The sequence below is a fragment of the Lampetra fluviatilis genome, chromosome 3 (genome assembly GCF_964198595.1).
Source record: "Lampetra fluviatilis chromosome 3, kcLamFluv1.1, whole genome shotgun sequence".
NCBI lineage: Eukaryota > Metazoa > Chordata > Hyperoartia > Petromyzontiformes > Petromyzontidae > Lampetra > Lampetra fluviatilis.
This window is the reverse complement of record NC_136277.1, coordinates 1,563,605-1,579,829: the sequence shown is the minus strand read 5'-3', so window position 1 is coordinate 1,579,829 and position 16,225 is coordinate 1,563,605. Positions and strand designations below refer to the sequence as shown.

The 16,225-nt window shown below is 53.7% G+C and overlaps 1 protein-coding gene across 1 annotated transcript; it reads right to left on the bottom strand.

Annotated features, from left to right (window-relative positions):
* Nucleotides 1-4,862: 4,862 nt before the first annotated feature.
* Nucleotides 4,863-15,756, bottom strand: CALR3 (calreticulin 3). The gene is made up of 9 exons (XM_078881318.1): nucleotides 15,499-15,756; nucleotides 13,799-13,900; nucleotides 13,338-13,541; nucleotides 12,482-12,576; nucleotides 11,828-12,037; nucleotides 11,227-11,340; nucleotides 10,430-10,573; nucleotides 9,527-9,619; nucleotides 4,863-9,179 (listed from the first exon to the last, which is right to left on the bottom strand). The coding sequence occupies exons 1-9, from the start codon at nucleotides 15,581-15,583 to the stop codon at nucleotides 8,895-8,897; spliced, it is 1,332 nt and encodes a 443-aa protein (XP_078737444.1). The 5' UTR covers nucleotides 15,584-15,756; the 3' UTR covers nucleotides 4,863-8,894.
* Between the last annotated feature and the right edge of the window lie 469 nt (nucleotides 15,757-16,225).

The window sequence follows — 16,225 nt, the reverse complement described above, 5'->3', positions numbered from 1 at the left end:
TTATTTTATTACTTCCCTTCTACGTGATGACTTTACCGAAAGAACCAAGAAGAAGTATCTGGTTATTTATGTAAACACGTATCTGAAGGGTTATTTAAATAAATAAAAATGGTTGTTTATTCATATAAATATTTATTTCAATGTTCATTCATATAAATATGTATCTGCATACGTATTTATAGCTGGGGGGAAGAATCCGATGAGCTATAAGAAAGATGCACAAATCACACAGACACAGACAACAACTACACCACCACAATTCTAGATTTGAAGCTTTCGTGACTGCAAGGAATCATCTTCTAAGGTTTTTTCGGTAAAGTCACGTTCATCACGAACTCGTGATGATACTGTTGGTTTTCGTCGTTAGGCTTTTAGTGGGATCGTTTTTAATTTTGGAGTAACTCCCATCATTAAGAAGGTCCAGGATTTTGTTGTTGTATGAATCTTTATCCATGACCACCACAAACCCGTCAACCCCTTATCAGATCTTATTGATCACCCCGTGCCTCTGATAAATCTCAACGTTCATCCGACAAAGTCCCATCACAAGGGAGAAACACAAACGCAGAGACACATTTTGTTTGGCCGATTGAAACGGCTGTCTGCCCGATGGGACCTGAAAACTCAATTTCGCTGCGCAAGAATTACGGCTAAACCGTGGGGGTCGACAGCTCTGAAACCATCCCAGTCCTACCAGCAAAGCCCCCACTGAGGCTATCAACTTATATCTTGATTTGAAGCTTTCGTGACTGCTTCTTTCGGTAAATTCACATCGGTAGAAACATCAAAGATCACGACGTTTCGATCGCAACGCCAACTTCAGCAGTTTTCTCTTGATGTGGTTGTCCCACCTGATGACGATTGCCTGCGTTGCGATCGAAACGTCGTATCGATTATACTGGTCAACAAAAAAATCGTGTTTTTCTGGCCTGGACTTTTGCAGCTGTTCTAGACTAATTTCAGGGTGCCGATTCCAAATCTGATCTCAGATTTGCTCTATCGCATCTCATTTTTATGCTATCGGCATACCCCATTTTCATTGATTTTACCCAAAATTAACTCTGTCACTTATGATTGCAAGTTGTTGCGAGTCAGTGACTGCTTTAGTGTTAAAATATGGTGCTGTATTTTTAGGATAGTGTGTTTATAATATCATTTTATGTAGATATCCACATTTATTTAATATTTTTCTTCTGCAGTTTTTATTGAAAATGCAATCTTTGATATCTCAAAAACCTGAATCAGCACCCCAAAATTACCTTAAAACCGTTGGAATACCTTATGCCAGAAAAAGTGTGTTGACCAGTGTTATCTTTCTACCTACGTGACTTTACCGAAAGAACCAAAGAGCTATTAAGTCATTGTTTTTTTTTATTTCAGAAGCCAACAAAAGTGGCCGACCATCATTTTGGACATTTCTAGCGGCGAAATGGAGCCATTCGTGATTCGAAGCGTCCGTGACTTTCGCTAAAAGTCACGTGGACAAAAGAAAACACGACGCTTCGGTCGCAACACCACAAGCGTCCATCTTCAGGGAGAAAGAACCAGAGAGAAAATGGAACCAGGTTTGTGCGAGCTGGAGGTAGACCCACAAGGGTGACAATGGGTGGACAACATCAAGGGGTGGACGAGGCTCACGCTGGAGGAGCGGACAATGGGGATTGCAGAAGATTGGAGAAGTCAGTGGCGGAGGATGGCCCACGATGCGGCCAGACCTCGAATCCAGGACGGCTGGAGACGGGACAAAGTCAGAAGCACCAACATAATCTAAACCAGCGGTCCCCAATCTTTGTGGCACCAGGCACGACCCGGGGGTTGGGGAGCCCTGATCTAGACGACGGAAACACACCGCGCCTCGCTCGAGACTTTACTTTCCGACTTTGTAGAGACGGCGCTCCGCCCCGTGGGGGAGATGGAGCGATGCAATCGCGTCGCGGGGGTCAGCCAGGTGCCGAGGTGGATCGCTACGTCGCAGATGCGTGCGGGTTGGAATCATCACGGCCGAGGAGGACGACGACGACGATGATGATGATGATGATGTACTCTTCACTCAACTCACCACTCCGCAACTCACCACCCAACACACCTCCCCCATCTCACCACTCCACACACCTCCCCCAACTCACCCAACTCACCAATAACCAACTCACCACTCCACACACCGCCCCCAACTCACCACTCAACACACCACTCAACACACCACTCAACACACCACTCCCCAACTCACCACTCAACACACCACTCCCCAACTCACCACCACCCACACCTCCCCCAACTCACCACTAACCAACTCACCACTCCCCAACTCACCACCCAACACACCACTCCCCAACTCACCACTCAACACACCACTCCCCAACTCACCACCCAACACACCACTCCCCAACTCACCACTGCACACACCACTCACCAAATCACCACTCCGCACACCACTCACCAAATCACCACCCAACACACCACTCCCCAACTCACCACCCAACACACCACTCCCCAACTCACCACTGCACACACCACTCACCAAATCACCACTCCGCACACCTCCGCTAGGACACCACTCCAAAACATCGTGCCGAGACCCAATGCGGGACTCACGGTACTCACCCCCATTAGCACGCGTCCTGCCATCAGCAAGTGCGGTCCCATCGCACCGCACGGCTCCCACGTCGCCTCAAATGGAACACCGCGCAGCATTTCGACTCTCGCCGAGGCTACGGAGACTCACGCCACCGGCCTGTACAAGGGGCAGCAGCAGAAGGATGACAAGCGGCAAGTCTTTTTTTTGTGACTTATTCAGAAGCCACACTGAGTCACACGACTCTTTTTGAAGAGGGATCCTGCCAGTGGGTTCTTACTCTGCGATATTTCGATCCAATGAATGAGTGGTTTATACTTGTGTAGAGGTGTTACGCACCGGGGTGTAGCAAGCCATTACGTTGGGGTGTCGACATCACGGTCGGTGCGTGGGGTGTCTACATCAACGTCCGCATACAGCCCCGCCCCTCGGGGGGGGCAGTTGGGTATATAAGGCGGTGCGCGAGAGCTCGAGGCAGTCGTTGGAGCAGAAGAGCTGGTGAAGACTGAAGACCAGCTCGCTCACCACTCACTCACTCACCCACCCACTCACCCACTCACTCACCTACTCACTCACTCACCACTCACTCACCTACTCACTCACTCACCACTCACTCACCTACTAAGAGTACCAGCTAGCTAGCCCTGGGACTACCCTGACTCGCTGCTCTTATAAGAGCCAAGCAGGGCAAGCCAGGGGCGACCTCAGAGCAGCGAGGTGTGTGTCCTTGTGAGGGCCAGGCTCGTGTGGCTGAGGGTCGGACCTGAGCCGAAGCTGGGCAAAGGTGAGTTAGCCTCTATAGGATGGTCTGGGCTAGAGGGGTGTAGGAGCTAACGGGGGAACGTTAGCCGAGGGACACTGCCTCGGATAGACCGGGTGAAGGGGCCGTTACCCCTTCCTGTGTTAGGGTGCGCTACGTACTGTATAGTACCCATCTGTTAATAAATACGTGTTGCCTCCGTCAACGTCTCCTGCGCTACTTACGCCGTTACACCTGTGGGGAGGAAACTAGAACACACGGGAGAAAACCCGCGCGTGGCGCAAGGGAGGAACACTCGATCCCCGTGCAAATGGTGATGGCAGCTCGTAGCCCACGGGGAGTTTCTCAAGATTTGTGCGATCCACCTACCCTCGCCTCCAATGTTGGATTCCAGGCGTGCTACCACCACCGCCACCGCCCGGCTAAGGGGAGACGCAGGGGAGTAAGAGGAGCAGACATCGACGGACAGTCATCGACTTACGAACACAATTCGTTCCTGAGCCATGTTAGTAAGTCGACCGGTTTGTAAGTGGGAAGACCATAATGCAACGTGTTTAAATGCACATAGGCCAGTGGTGTGAAATGTGTTACGGTTGAACAAGCATTGTTCAACTTATAAGAACATTGTACATTTTAAGTCGATGCTATTTTGTATATTTCATGTCAGCCGGTTCGTAAGTACGGGTGTTCATGAGTCGAAGACTGCCCGCACTTGAACAGCAGTCTCGGCCAAACATCAGACGCGCGTACAAAACTCTGCGTTGCCCCCAAGACGTCAGCACAGCAAGTTTAGATTTTTATTCCCGCATTTCCCTGTGGTGTCCGAGCCGTGACCCCGCCACGTGAACCTATCGACAGCGGCTGTACCCCTCCACCAGCCCCTTCTACACGGCAGCAGGCGAGACAGTTTTTAGTGAAACGGCTGCATCAAAAACTAAAAAAGCAAATCAAATCTTCTACTCAAACTCCTTCAGGCGGATTATAATTTGCATGTTTTTTTTTTAAAGTCAGATTTTGTTACTGGTAGGAACCTCCTGGTTACACCAGCCCACAGGGGATTATTGTGTCCGTCGTGCAGGGTGGGAAAGGAGGGGCTGGGTGGGGGGTGGGGCTGGGTGGGGAGGGGCTGGTCACCCCGTGGTGCCCTTATAAAACTCAACGTTTAACCTACTCACGCCAGCTTGTGCCCGCCCTCACAGTCGGGCATATTTGCGGAATACACCACGCCGCCGTTGACCCTGCAGGCCATTGACCGAGCAACCCAACGTTCCTACCAGCTCCCTCTGCGGGAATGAGTTAAATTGGTCAGTATCCTGTATAGTTATCACCAGGTAATCATGGGAGATGCGATGGCTTTGGAAGGCCTGCATCCAGCGGGGGATAGACCTTGGCTGATTATGCTGAGAGTGAGGACGAATGACTCGTTGAGTACAACTCTGTTGAAGGGGGGTGAAAGCAATGCAGAGGACATGCGATATACGGTCGGAACAAACTCGTACAGGATGGTGACATTAACGCAGACATTCTGAATGCAAAACAACAATAATTTATAAATGTAAAAAGGCGCATTTCATCCGTAGATCTCAATGCGCCCAGATCGTAAAAACAAAACCCACAATTGTAACGTATACAACATAATTTAATACACCAGTGGGACAACACGTTTCGAGCGGTTTATATCGGTGACAAGAACCAATGCTCGTACTGGACTGAGTGCGATGCGATTCATACGAAACGCACACTAAAGAGTTATACATGTAACGTGTGTGCGTGTATACAGCAGAGACGTGCGGTCAGGGCAGGCAGGGGAGGCACAGCATCACCTGCCGTACTCCAAAGAAAATAGCGGTTACGAAAAGTAAAAAATAATACACAGAAAATTTAGATTTTTCCACTGATTTGTTATGTCATTTCTGTACGATTCCAATCATTTTTATCGTCAAAATCGCCAAATTTGCGGAGCTCCGCTGCAAATACAAGAGACAAGAGGTGAGGCAGCGACGAGCTCAGCCTCCCCTCTGATTGCGCAACCCCTCAGCAACTGGATGGAGCGCGGGCAATAAGCGCGTGCCTGTTACTATCTCAGTGTGTCACCAATGTAATGTTTGTAGACCCCTTCATTTCATGTCCTCGCCTTCCATACTCCAGCTAACTTATTTCACGTACGTGTATACATGTTTAGGCTCGCTGGTCTCGTCATGAAACTGCAATGAAAAAGCACCAGGGGAGGCAGCTATCACATCTGCCTCAGTGAGGGGGGCATGTCTAACACGCCCCCTCAGTGAGGCCACGCCCCCTCGGTGTGTGAATCTGGCTGACACGAGCCAGTGCCTCCTCAGCCATTGACCTCACCGCACGTCACGTGTTGTGGGGAGCGGTGGGTGTAGTGGTTAGCGCTGCGCTGCATTACAAACCTGGCGACCCGGGTTCGATTCCCGCTCACGGCCAACACCGGTGACGATTATCTGAACCGTTCCTGGGCCTCCCCTACGTGGACTCAACCTCAAATGTGTACCTGGTGAGATACGTAAACATCGCCACTGGGGAGACAAAGGCGGCCGGGCGTGGTGTTGGCCACCCACCCCCTCGTGTGCCGTGCCGGCCTTCATAGGCGCTCGCTAACAGCACTTGCCCCTACAGTCTCTCAAGGCTATACGGGGGATCTTTTCTTTGACGTGTCGTCACGTGTCGATTAAAACCCCCCGGGACACCCTTGCCAACGAGACGTGTCCATCTCGAGGGGTTTATGCAGCCGAAATAGTTCAATAAATATAATAAATAGTCCCCCCCCCCCACGACGCTTTTAAATATAATACGAAGCCACCAGGGTGCTCGAAGCGACCTCAGGCGATCACAGGCGCGGCGACCCGCAGCCCGAGTTATACGATTCGGTAGCACGATCACGATTTGATTACCGAGGGAAACCTCGCCCGAGTCGCACGCCTCGGTGAAGACTCTCGCAGTCGAGGGTGGCCGATGTTGCTGCTGCGCGCAAACCCAAGCGAAGTAATTTTGCAAGGTGACTTTTCAGCATTGGGACGATGCTTTGGACAATAGCAGTGGGACTGGTTAGGCTGTGTGGGTTTTTGTTGTTGTTTTAGCTTAGGGGTCGGGCACAGTTGGGACATTCGGTCTCATTCTCGTGTCCGACCACCAGCCACTCTCGTGCACATGACACGAGGCCTGGTCGGTAGCCCCCTCGCGAGGCCATTCCAATGTAGGCTGAACTTCTTTCGCACCGTACGTAGCCAACCATGCTAATCGGAGGTAAGGAGACACGGGTGAGTGGGTGGGTGAGGGGGTGGGTGAGTGAGGTGGTGAGTGGGTGAGTGAGGGGGTGGGTAGGTGAGGTGGTGAGTGGGTGAGTGAGGTGGTGAGGAGAAACGGGTGAGTGGGTAAGTGAGGGGGTGGGTAGGTGAGGTGGTGAGTGGGTGAGTGAGTGGGTGAGGTGGGTGAGGAGAAACGGCTGTACGAATGCGATGGAGACGCTGCTGCTGTCTGCCCGTCTATTCTGCCCCGGAGATTCAGCACTGAACGGCCGTCTCTCCGTGACAGCGCAACTTGCTTTTGCACAGATTTCTTTTTTCCATTCGGGATACCCCCTCGTACCGCCCCCCTCCTCCCTCCCTCCGTCTCATTCAAGGTGCAGGGGTTCCTCCAGGAGCCAGCAGACGAGGTGCAGTGCTGGGGCTCGTGGTACAGCTGGGATTGGTGTCTAATCTCGAGTTTTACTGCTAGGAACCTCCTGGTTACACCAGCCCACAGGGGATTATTGTGTCCGTCCGTCGTGCAGGGAGGGGCTGGGTGGGGAGGGAGGGCCTGGGTGGGGAGAGTGGGACTGGGTAGGGAGGGGCTGGTCACCCCGTGGTGCCCTTATAAAACTTAACGTTTAACCTACTCACGCCGGCTTGTGCCCGCCCTCACAGTCGGCCATATTTGCGGAATACACCACGCCCTGGCCGTTGACCCTGCAGGCCATTGACCGAGCAACCCAACGTTCCTACCAGCTCCCTCCGCAGGAATGTGTTATCAGTGTTCTGAACGAGGACATTGAACTTCTCACCACCCAGCCTCGAGTCTTTCGTACGGACCAGACACGGCAGCTATGATCACTAGGACACGGGTCACACGCTACGAGTAGAAAAACCGCGCTTCAGGCATCACTCACAGTCTCGCACGGAGCCGCCAGTCAACGCAGGGCATCGCCTGCTCGGTAAAAACAACAAACACCATCACAGCACTGCCACGGCCTACAGCTACTACTACTACTACGCCTCACTGACAGCGGCCGAGCGGAAACCTCGACCACGGACTACCGCGTCGCATTCCCCCAGACACCCAACGATCATCTTCACAAAGTGCTACGTCGATAAACACGGGACAAGCAACACGGACGACGGAAAGTGCACGTGAGGTTACATTTTGATTGCAGTCAGGGAGGGTTGTATTCCCGCCCCCCTCATCTCAATCTGGGAGTCTTTAACCCAGCAGAGGATTGAGCAAGGCCGATCGCTGATGGGATCTCATCTCCTAGCGACGCCTGCACCACGCACGATACTGAGGGAAGACCACAGTGTACACCGCACAGCGTGTGCGCTTGTGAATTTAAATTGCCGAGGTTTAAGCACGGAGCCGATACGGTTGAGAATCCTGGGTTTGGGTCTGGATCTCAACAGCCTCAGCCTGGTCAACAATGACTGCAAAAAAAACCGATTGCATTCAATTAGTTTTTTCTCTCCGGGCTGAATTCCATCTCTTGACCGTCATGCAAAAAAACATCTCTAAAGCAGAGCCTGCGGGGAGATGCAGTGCTCCCCCAGTGTGGGTTAAGAGGTCACGTGAAAGTATCACCTTCCTCGGACCGTTCTCACGATGCCCTGCTCTGCGACAGATCCAAATCGGCATCTCACGACATGTGGATAGCGGCTGATAGCACGAGAAGAGGGCAAAGGAATTCAGACGCACGAATTCTCGCTGGCCTAGCAGAGGACAGATGGCCGATAGGCCTGCTTAGTGCTATGTACACCTGGGGCTGCTATGGCAGAGGAATTTGCTGTTCAATTTGGTCTCGGAGACAACAGAGGATGACCAGCTGTTCAACTCGACGGCAACTCAAGAGATTGCATTGACGGTCGTGTACAACCGTGGCGCTGCAAAGCTGCATGCACATCCGAACGATCCGTTGCGCAACCGATCGCACTCGAAATCGTGCAACCTAAATCACTCTGTCCCCGCGTCGGCGAGCAGTTGCGCAACAAGTACGTGTCAGGCCGTGCCCCTACAGCCCTGTTCGCAAGCGCGCCGAGCAGACCGCCACTTGCAAGCAGAATCTGTTTCGACTGCAAGCGGCCGGTAGCGCAAACCCGCTCGCAACTGGCAACAGGGATGCCGAAACGTTAGCAATGCAGTTGCATGCAACCGAGTTACGCAACAGATGGGTCAGGTGTGGAAGCGCTGTCACAAGACGCAGCCCTTGCTGCGGGGGAAGGGGGGGGGTGTTGGGACCGGCGCGTGAGCTCCACAGTGGCCCACGCCAGCCAGCCCCTGCCTCACGACCTCCCCCTACAGCTCGTCTTTCGAGTGCAAGTCCTCCTCCTTAACCTCATCTTTCTCCTCCTCCACCTCCTCCTCCACCTCCTCCTCCACCTCCTCCTCCACCTCCTCCTCCACCTCCTCCTCCACCTCCTCTTCCTTCTCGTCGTCATCTTCGTCATCATCCTCCTCCTCGCTGTCCTCGGCGGGGTCAGGGTCCCGCTTGCTGGGGGTCGCGTCCCCCTCGTCGCCGCCATCGTCGTTGTCACCGTCTTCGCGCTTCCTTCTCTCCTCCTTCATCTTTCTCTCCGCGTCCTGGCGAAGACGACGATGAGATGGGGTCAGTTTTGTTCGCATCATTCAGAGACACCGATGGGCTTGAATAGCGGGCCGCACGTACCGCTCAACAAGACAGGCTGACGGCACCGTCCACGTGAACAAGTACATTTGCTATTTGCGCAATTTATATTGCCGGCCAGGTATGCGCAGCGCCTCCGATCAGCTTCCCCCGCACCTCCGATTAGCACGCTTGGCTACGTGCGGTGCGAAAGAAGTTCAACAAACATACACGCACAGCGAACGGCTCAAAATCGGAAGGCAGTGAAAAAGAACCCTCGTTGAGGGATCGACTCTGCACGTGGATTGGGTGGCTCCTCACCCACCTTGGTGAGCCCCCAGGTCTTCTTGGCAACCTCCTCCGCGTATTCCTCATCGTCGGTGACGAGGAAGTTGTCGAATATCGTGCCCGACTTCACCTGCACGGTCGCCGTGTACACGCACACACACACACACACGTGTGACACATTCCTGCAGAGGGAGCTGGTAGGAACGTTGGGTTGCTCGGTCAATGGCCTGCAGGGTCAACGGCGGCGTGGTGTATTCCGCAAATATGCCCGACTGTGAGGGCGGGCACAAGCCGGCGTGAGTAGGTGAAACGTTGAGTTTTATAAGGGCACCACGGGGTGACCAGCCTCTCCCCACCCAGCCCCACCCCTCCCCCCACCCTCCCCCACCCAGCCCCTCCCTCCCCACCCAGCCCCACCCCTCCCATGCACGACGGACACAATAATCCCCTGTGGGCTGGTGTAACCAGGAGGTTCCTACCAGTAAAAGATCCCCCGTGTAGCCTTAACAGACTGTTGGGGCAAGTGCTGTTAGCGAGCAACTATGAAGGCCGGCACGGCCAACACCACGCCCGGCCGCCTTTGTCTCCCCAGTAGCGATGTTTACACACCGCACCGGGCACTCATCTGAGGCCGAGTTGACCTAGGGGAGGCACGTGACCGGTGCAGATAATCGTCACCGGTGGTGGTCGTGAGCGGGAATCGAACTCGGGTCGCCGGGTTCGTAGCGCAGCGCGCTAACCGCTACCACTACCGTTCCCCACACACACGTACACACGTACACACACGCACGTACACACACACACGTACACACACACACGCACGGGGGGAGGGGGGCGAGCGGCGGGGGGCACGAGGGGCACGAGGGGGGGGCACGAGGGGGGGCACGAGGGGCACGGGGGGTGCGCGTGTGGACGTGGGGGGGGGCGGTATTGGTCTCACCTGCCAGAGGTCGAGACCCAGCGCCCCGATGTTGTCGAAATAGTAAATGTTTGGGTCGGACGCGAAGTCCGGGTTGTCGACCTTGGGGTGGACCCACGTGCCCTTGTAGTCCGGGTTGCTGATCTGCTTGGGTTTCCACTCGCTCTGCGAAACGGGGCAGTCGGACCGTCGGCTACGCACCGGTGGCGCGCACCACGCTGCAACACGCCATTCGTGCCAGGCCACTCGACTGCACACCATGGTGGTATTAATGGTAGCAGTGGTGGTAATGGCGGCAATGGTGAAAGTGGTGGTGATGGTAGTGGTGGTAGCAGTTGTGGTGAAGGTGGCGGTGGCAGTTGTGGTGAAGGTGGTGGTGGTGGTGATGGTAGTGGTGGTGGTGGCAGTTGTGGTGAAGGTGGTGGTGGTGGTGATGGTAGTGGTGGCAGTTGTGGTGAAGGTGGTGGTGGTGGTGATGGTAGTGGTGGTGGTGGCAGTTGTGGTGAAGGTGGTGGTGGTGGTGATGGTAGTGGTGGTGGTGGCAGTTGTGGTGAAGGTGGTGGTGGTGGTGATGGTAGTGGTGGTGGTGGCAGTTGTGGTGAAGGTGGTGGTGGTGGTGGTGATGGTAGTGGTGGTGGTGGCAGTTGTGGTGAAGGTGGTGGTGGTGGTGGTGATGGTAGTGGTGGTGGTGGCAGTTGTGGTGAAGGTGGTGGTGGTGGTGATGGTAGTGGTGGTGGCAGTTGTGGTGAAGGTGGTGGTGGTGGTGATGGTAGTGGTGGTGGTGGCAGTTGTGGTGAAAGTGGTGGCGATGCGCACACCTTAAAGTCGGGGTTCTCCACCATGGGCGGTTCCCACTCCCCGTCCATTTCGTCGTCCCAATCGTCCGGCTTCTTGGCGTCGGGGTCAGGGATGTGCTCCGGCTGGTCCCAATCCTGCAAGAGATCGGGGGCAGAAGAACAAAATTAGTTAAATGCCGCGTGCCGCGAGAGGGAAGACGGGAGACGGGAGGTAACAGGAGGAGATACAAACAAGAAGAGAGAAGAACAGAGCAGGGGATGGGAGGAGATGAGAGGACAGAGGAGGGAAGACAGCAGACAGAAGATCAGAGAAGAACACAGCAGGGGATGGGAGATGTTCGATGAGATGGGTAGACACAAGACTGGACTGCAGGACACAGGAGGCAGAGAGACACGTGGAGACACGGCAGGGAACGGGAGGAAACAGGAGATGGGAGACACTGGAGGAGATTGTTAGGAGAGGGGCACAGGAACACAGCAGGGGATGGGAGATGTTCGTTGAGATGGGTAGACACAAGAGTGGACTGCAGGACACAGGATGCAGGGAGACACGTGGAGACACGGCAGGGAGCGGGAGGAGATTGGTAGGAGGGGGGGGCGATGCCGCTCCTGGGTGAGCGACCTCGGGCTTGGTGTCGTGGGGGTCGTCAATGGAGGGCCGCTCATCCCAGTCGTCGGGACGCACGGCCCCCGGGTCCTCGACCCTCCGTGGGGGCAGCACGGCCCAGTCCTCCTCGAGGCTGCCCGACTCCACGCGATCGCCGTCGATCTTCACCTCGTACGTCTGGTCCGGCCGCAGGACCAGCGTGTAGAGGTGCGTGAACTCGTCGTCCTGCGTGCGCCGCCCCCCCCACACCGGCACAAGCGCGCGCGGGTCAGTGAACGCGACGTCACGCGCCGCGTGGTACGTTGAAGCGTGCGCCGGCGAGCGAATGCAGCGTCCGTGTACGCAAACAACGAAGCGCGCGGTCACAATCCACCGTCGCGATTCAATTAAGGAATCAATTCTCGTTGGTTTTGTATCTCGACACCTATTTTGGTCTCATTTGCACGGTTTTGTGCTTTTCATTTGCCTAAATGTAACGTTAACTTGACTGTGCACGTACAGTTCTTTTGTCAATCCCCATATGGTGCCCATCGTAGGGATCGATTCGTCTATCGTTCACCACGCTGGTCAGTGCAGTTTGGTGCACGCTGGGAGCATAGACGCAGGAGCAACGTACAGTACAACAAAAAGTTCTGCTAAACTGCCCTCTGTCCATTAGGGTCTGCTCACCCTGCAGCGGATGTCCTTGTTGATGAGGTGGTTCTTGCCCTTGTAGTTGATGATCACGTGCACCTTCTTCGTGCCCGGCCCACAGATGTCCGGGCCTTTGGCGACGAGACAAACAACGGCATCACACTTTAGCGAGCGCCGCGCTTGCTGCGACTCAGCCGCTGCAACGATCCGATCGATCTTTCTATTCGGGGTCACGGATCGCCGTTTCGTTTAGGCTTGTGGCGTGCCCGTAGAATGATGCGGCTGCTCGCAAGGTTTTCACCAGGCATGGAAGGATTCACCGTCAATTCGATGATTCATCGGCACAGACGTAACATTTAAGATGAAACACCCCGATGCGCTATGAAGCTGGTGTCCAACCCATGCTGAGGTTGGCAATGGAGAAAAATTACAGAGGAAGTTATGCAGTTATAGAAATGAAACAATCACACGTCAACTCAATTACACATGAACTCGAACAAAGCAACAGAAGAATATAATTTCGGTTTTGACGCCAAGATCGAATTGTTTTGTCTCGTTTGTACCGTCTGCCTTATTCTTTATGTTTAGTCTCGTTACCCTCGAAACGTATTAATTTTCTTACATTTGTTCAGAGATCATAATTGAGCCTTCGATGGTGTGTGTTGTGAGTTTCAGAATCGCTATTTCAAATAAGCACAGGGCAATTTTCATTCGAATAACACGCTCGTTTACGTTCCGCAACTTATTTTTTTCGATGGAAACCCAGAGATCCGTTACATTTTCTCCAAAAAAGAAATCCGACGGGAAGAAACTCCTCCGTCAACGCGTGGACGTGGCCCAACGTCCCCGGTGGGAGGCTACCGGAACCCGGCAGGGCGATCAGCGTCCTCACCAAACATGAGGTAGTATCGCGAGTCCCCGTGCATGTCCTGCTGGTCGAGGTCTGCGGGGAAAAGCTTGACGTAGCCGCCGCCGCAGTCGATGTCCTGCTCGTGCTTGACGCTGAACTGCAGCACGAGCGTGCGGCCCTTGTTGCTGAAGGGCGGGAACGCGGCGGAAATGGCGTAGAAGCGCACGTCCTGGCTCGTCTGCAGGCCTGGAAGGGCGGCGCATGCGCGGCGAGTTACGATTCACGGCGGCCGCTCCATCTGCCCCCATCGCCAGCCGTGCAAATTGAGGGTCGTGGTTCGATTCAAGAATGTATTCTCTCGGTGTTGTTTTAACCGCCTCACGTTCAGCTTGTCTTTATTTGTGATGACGACGGTAATGCCGATGATGAACATGGCAACGATGGTGGCGATGATGTGACGATGACGATGAACGTGACGACCAGGCCCCATGCAGCACTCAAACCTTTGTCTCTCTCTGCGTCGCCATAGAAGGCGCCGGCTGAGAGCCTCATTTTTCCATAGTCGGACTTGTGTTGGGACTCTACCCAGCGGGGCTGCCATCCGTCTGCATGCGCACACACACACACACACACGCGCATCCACATCACCACCATCATCATCATCAGCGCGTGGCCAATAACACTGCTGGATAAAGGCCTCCTCCCCTAGGCAGTCACCATCTCTCATGGTTTTGCGACGTTGCAATCCACCCAGCAGAACCTGCCCACATAAGCTCATTGAATTTTGATTTGAAGCTTTCGTGACTGCAGGAATCCATACTCTTTGGTTCCTTCGGTAAAGTCACGTGGGTAATATTATTTCTACCTACGTGACTTTACCGAATTCGCTCGATCTCTCTCGGTCGTCACTTGCATCTTCCTTGGCTGGGCCGCTCTCGACCACGACGATGAAGCAAAGACGGCAACTCCGACGGGTTGAAATGACTCTTGACTCGGGGGCGTACATTTAGCGATCATTCCGCCCCACGGTGAGAGCTTTGGCAGGAGCCTCCTGATAATATTGGAAAACTTAAAAAAAACACACTTTCATGAAATGTACTAGTAATGGAATAACTCCACGACTCCAGGAAGTGGCCCCGAAGCTTGCCACAACGTAAGGGGCCGTGGTGATTTACAGCCAACGTCAGTTGAGCGTGGACAATTCGACCCAAGCCGAAACATAACATGTAAAAAATAATTTTGATTTAAAGCTTTCGTGACTGCAGGGATTCATGTTCTTGGTTCTTTCGCCAGGTGCATTGTCTTTGAGTTGTGCACCTTTTGGCGTCATCTGGTCCAACACCATGTGAGACTAGGCTCTAAGGAAAGCTGTCTCGGGTGTGGACCAATCAACTTCAAGGACAGTGCACACATTATCAGAGTTATGTTTTTTGTTGGCATTATGACTGCAGGTATTGTGGTCAATGCAAACATGACTCCTTGTAAAACAAGTGTCAGTTTTGTTGCCAGATAAAAGGGTAAATATCCAATTATCATACACTGTACAGGTACTATACTGTATTTGAGTGTACAATAAGAAACACAACACGGGACAAATCTTCTCCAATGGCCTGAAATGCTTTGTGTAAACTACACAATTTATAAACGACATTGTTATTATTATATCATACAACTCGAATATTGTGCCTCAGTGGGCGATCGCAGGTTAATCAATACGCATATTGATCGAGCACGCTCGTTCACAATTGCGAAGATAAATTTTAATGACGCGTGGAAGAGTAGGCCAATTACTCTCTTAGAGCCCCCCCCCATCCCTCAGGCAGGGCGTGAGTCGGCACTTGCAGGCCTGCGCCTCTAACCCACTCACTAAACCGGGTTAAATAGCGAGAAAACATCGAAATAAACAACAACAACATTTACCAATCACATTTATGATTCCCCGTACGTAGGAGGACGACGTAAACTGCTAAGGAATAACAACAATAAGAACAACAATAATTGTTGTTGTTGTGAGGGGATTCGCTCGGGCCCGTTACATCGCACCTGAGGGGATTTAACTGGCGGGAAAACGACGCCGCCGCCTCGGTCAGCGCACGCGAACAAAGGACAGCGAGTTAATCGACGAGCGAACGAAGCTATTTGATAACAATCGATCGGTGACCGAATGAATGAATGGGCGGACGAGTGCGTGACGCGATCTCACCGCCGTCGCTGAACCTCTCCTCGAAGAAGACCTCGGCCATTGCCCACGACGCCGTGAGCCACACAGTCAGCACGGCCTTCATCATCGCCGCCACCGACGACAATAACACTGAGGGGTGAGAACCACAACAATAAATACAGCCACCACCAGCAGCAGCAGCTGCAACAACCACCACCACCGCCGCCGCCAACCACAAACGCGTGACGGCTGCCGCCACACGGACGGCGCAGATTGGCTGCCGTGGCCCCCAACGACAACGCAGTTGATTTCCCAGCGCGGATAAGCATCGCGATTGAATTTACTAGAGCGGATAAGCGGCGGCCGCGACCGGCGCGTTTGATTTCCCAGCGCGGATAAGCATCGCGATTGGATTTACTGGAGCGGATACGCGGCGGCCGCGACAGGCGCGTTTGATTTCCCAGCGCGGATAAGCATCGCGATTGGATTTACTAGAGCGGATAAGCGGCGGCCGCGACAAGCGCGTTTGATTTCCCAGCGCGGATAAGCATCGCGATTGGATTTACTGGAGCGGATACGCGGCGGCCGCGACAGGCGCGTTTGATTTCCCAGCGCGGATAAGCATCGCGATTGAATTTACTAGAGCGGATAAGCGGCGGCCGCGACTGGCGCGTTTGATTTCCCAGCGCGGATAAGCATCGCGATTGGATTTACTGGAGCGGATAAGCGGCGGCCGCGACAAGCGCGTTTGATTTCCCAGCGCGGATAA

Bases quoted from the DNA above. Each gene is read 5' to 3' on its own strand.
- CALR3 (XM_078881318.1), bottom strand. From the start codon at position 15,583: ATGATGAAGGCCGTGCTGACTGTGTGGCTCACGGCGTCGTGGGCAATG. The intron at 13,901-15,498 runs GTGAGATCGCGT...GTGCGCATGCAG, and splicing joins GGAGAGGTTCAGCGACGGCG to ACGGATGGCAGCCCCGCTGG. The intron at 9,180-9,526 runs GTGGGTGAGGAG...CGTCTTCGCCAG, and splicing joins AGACCTGGGGGCTCACCAAG to GACGCGGAGAGAAAGATGAA.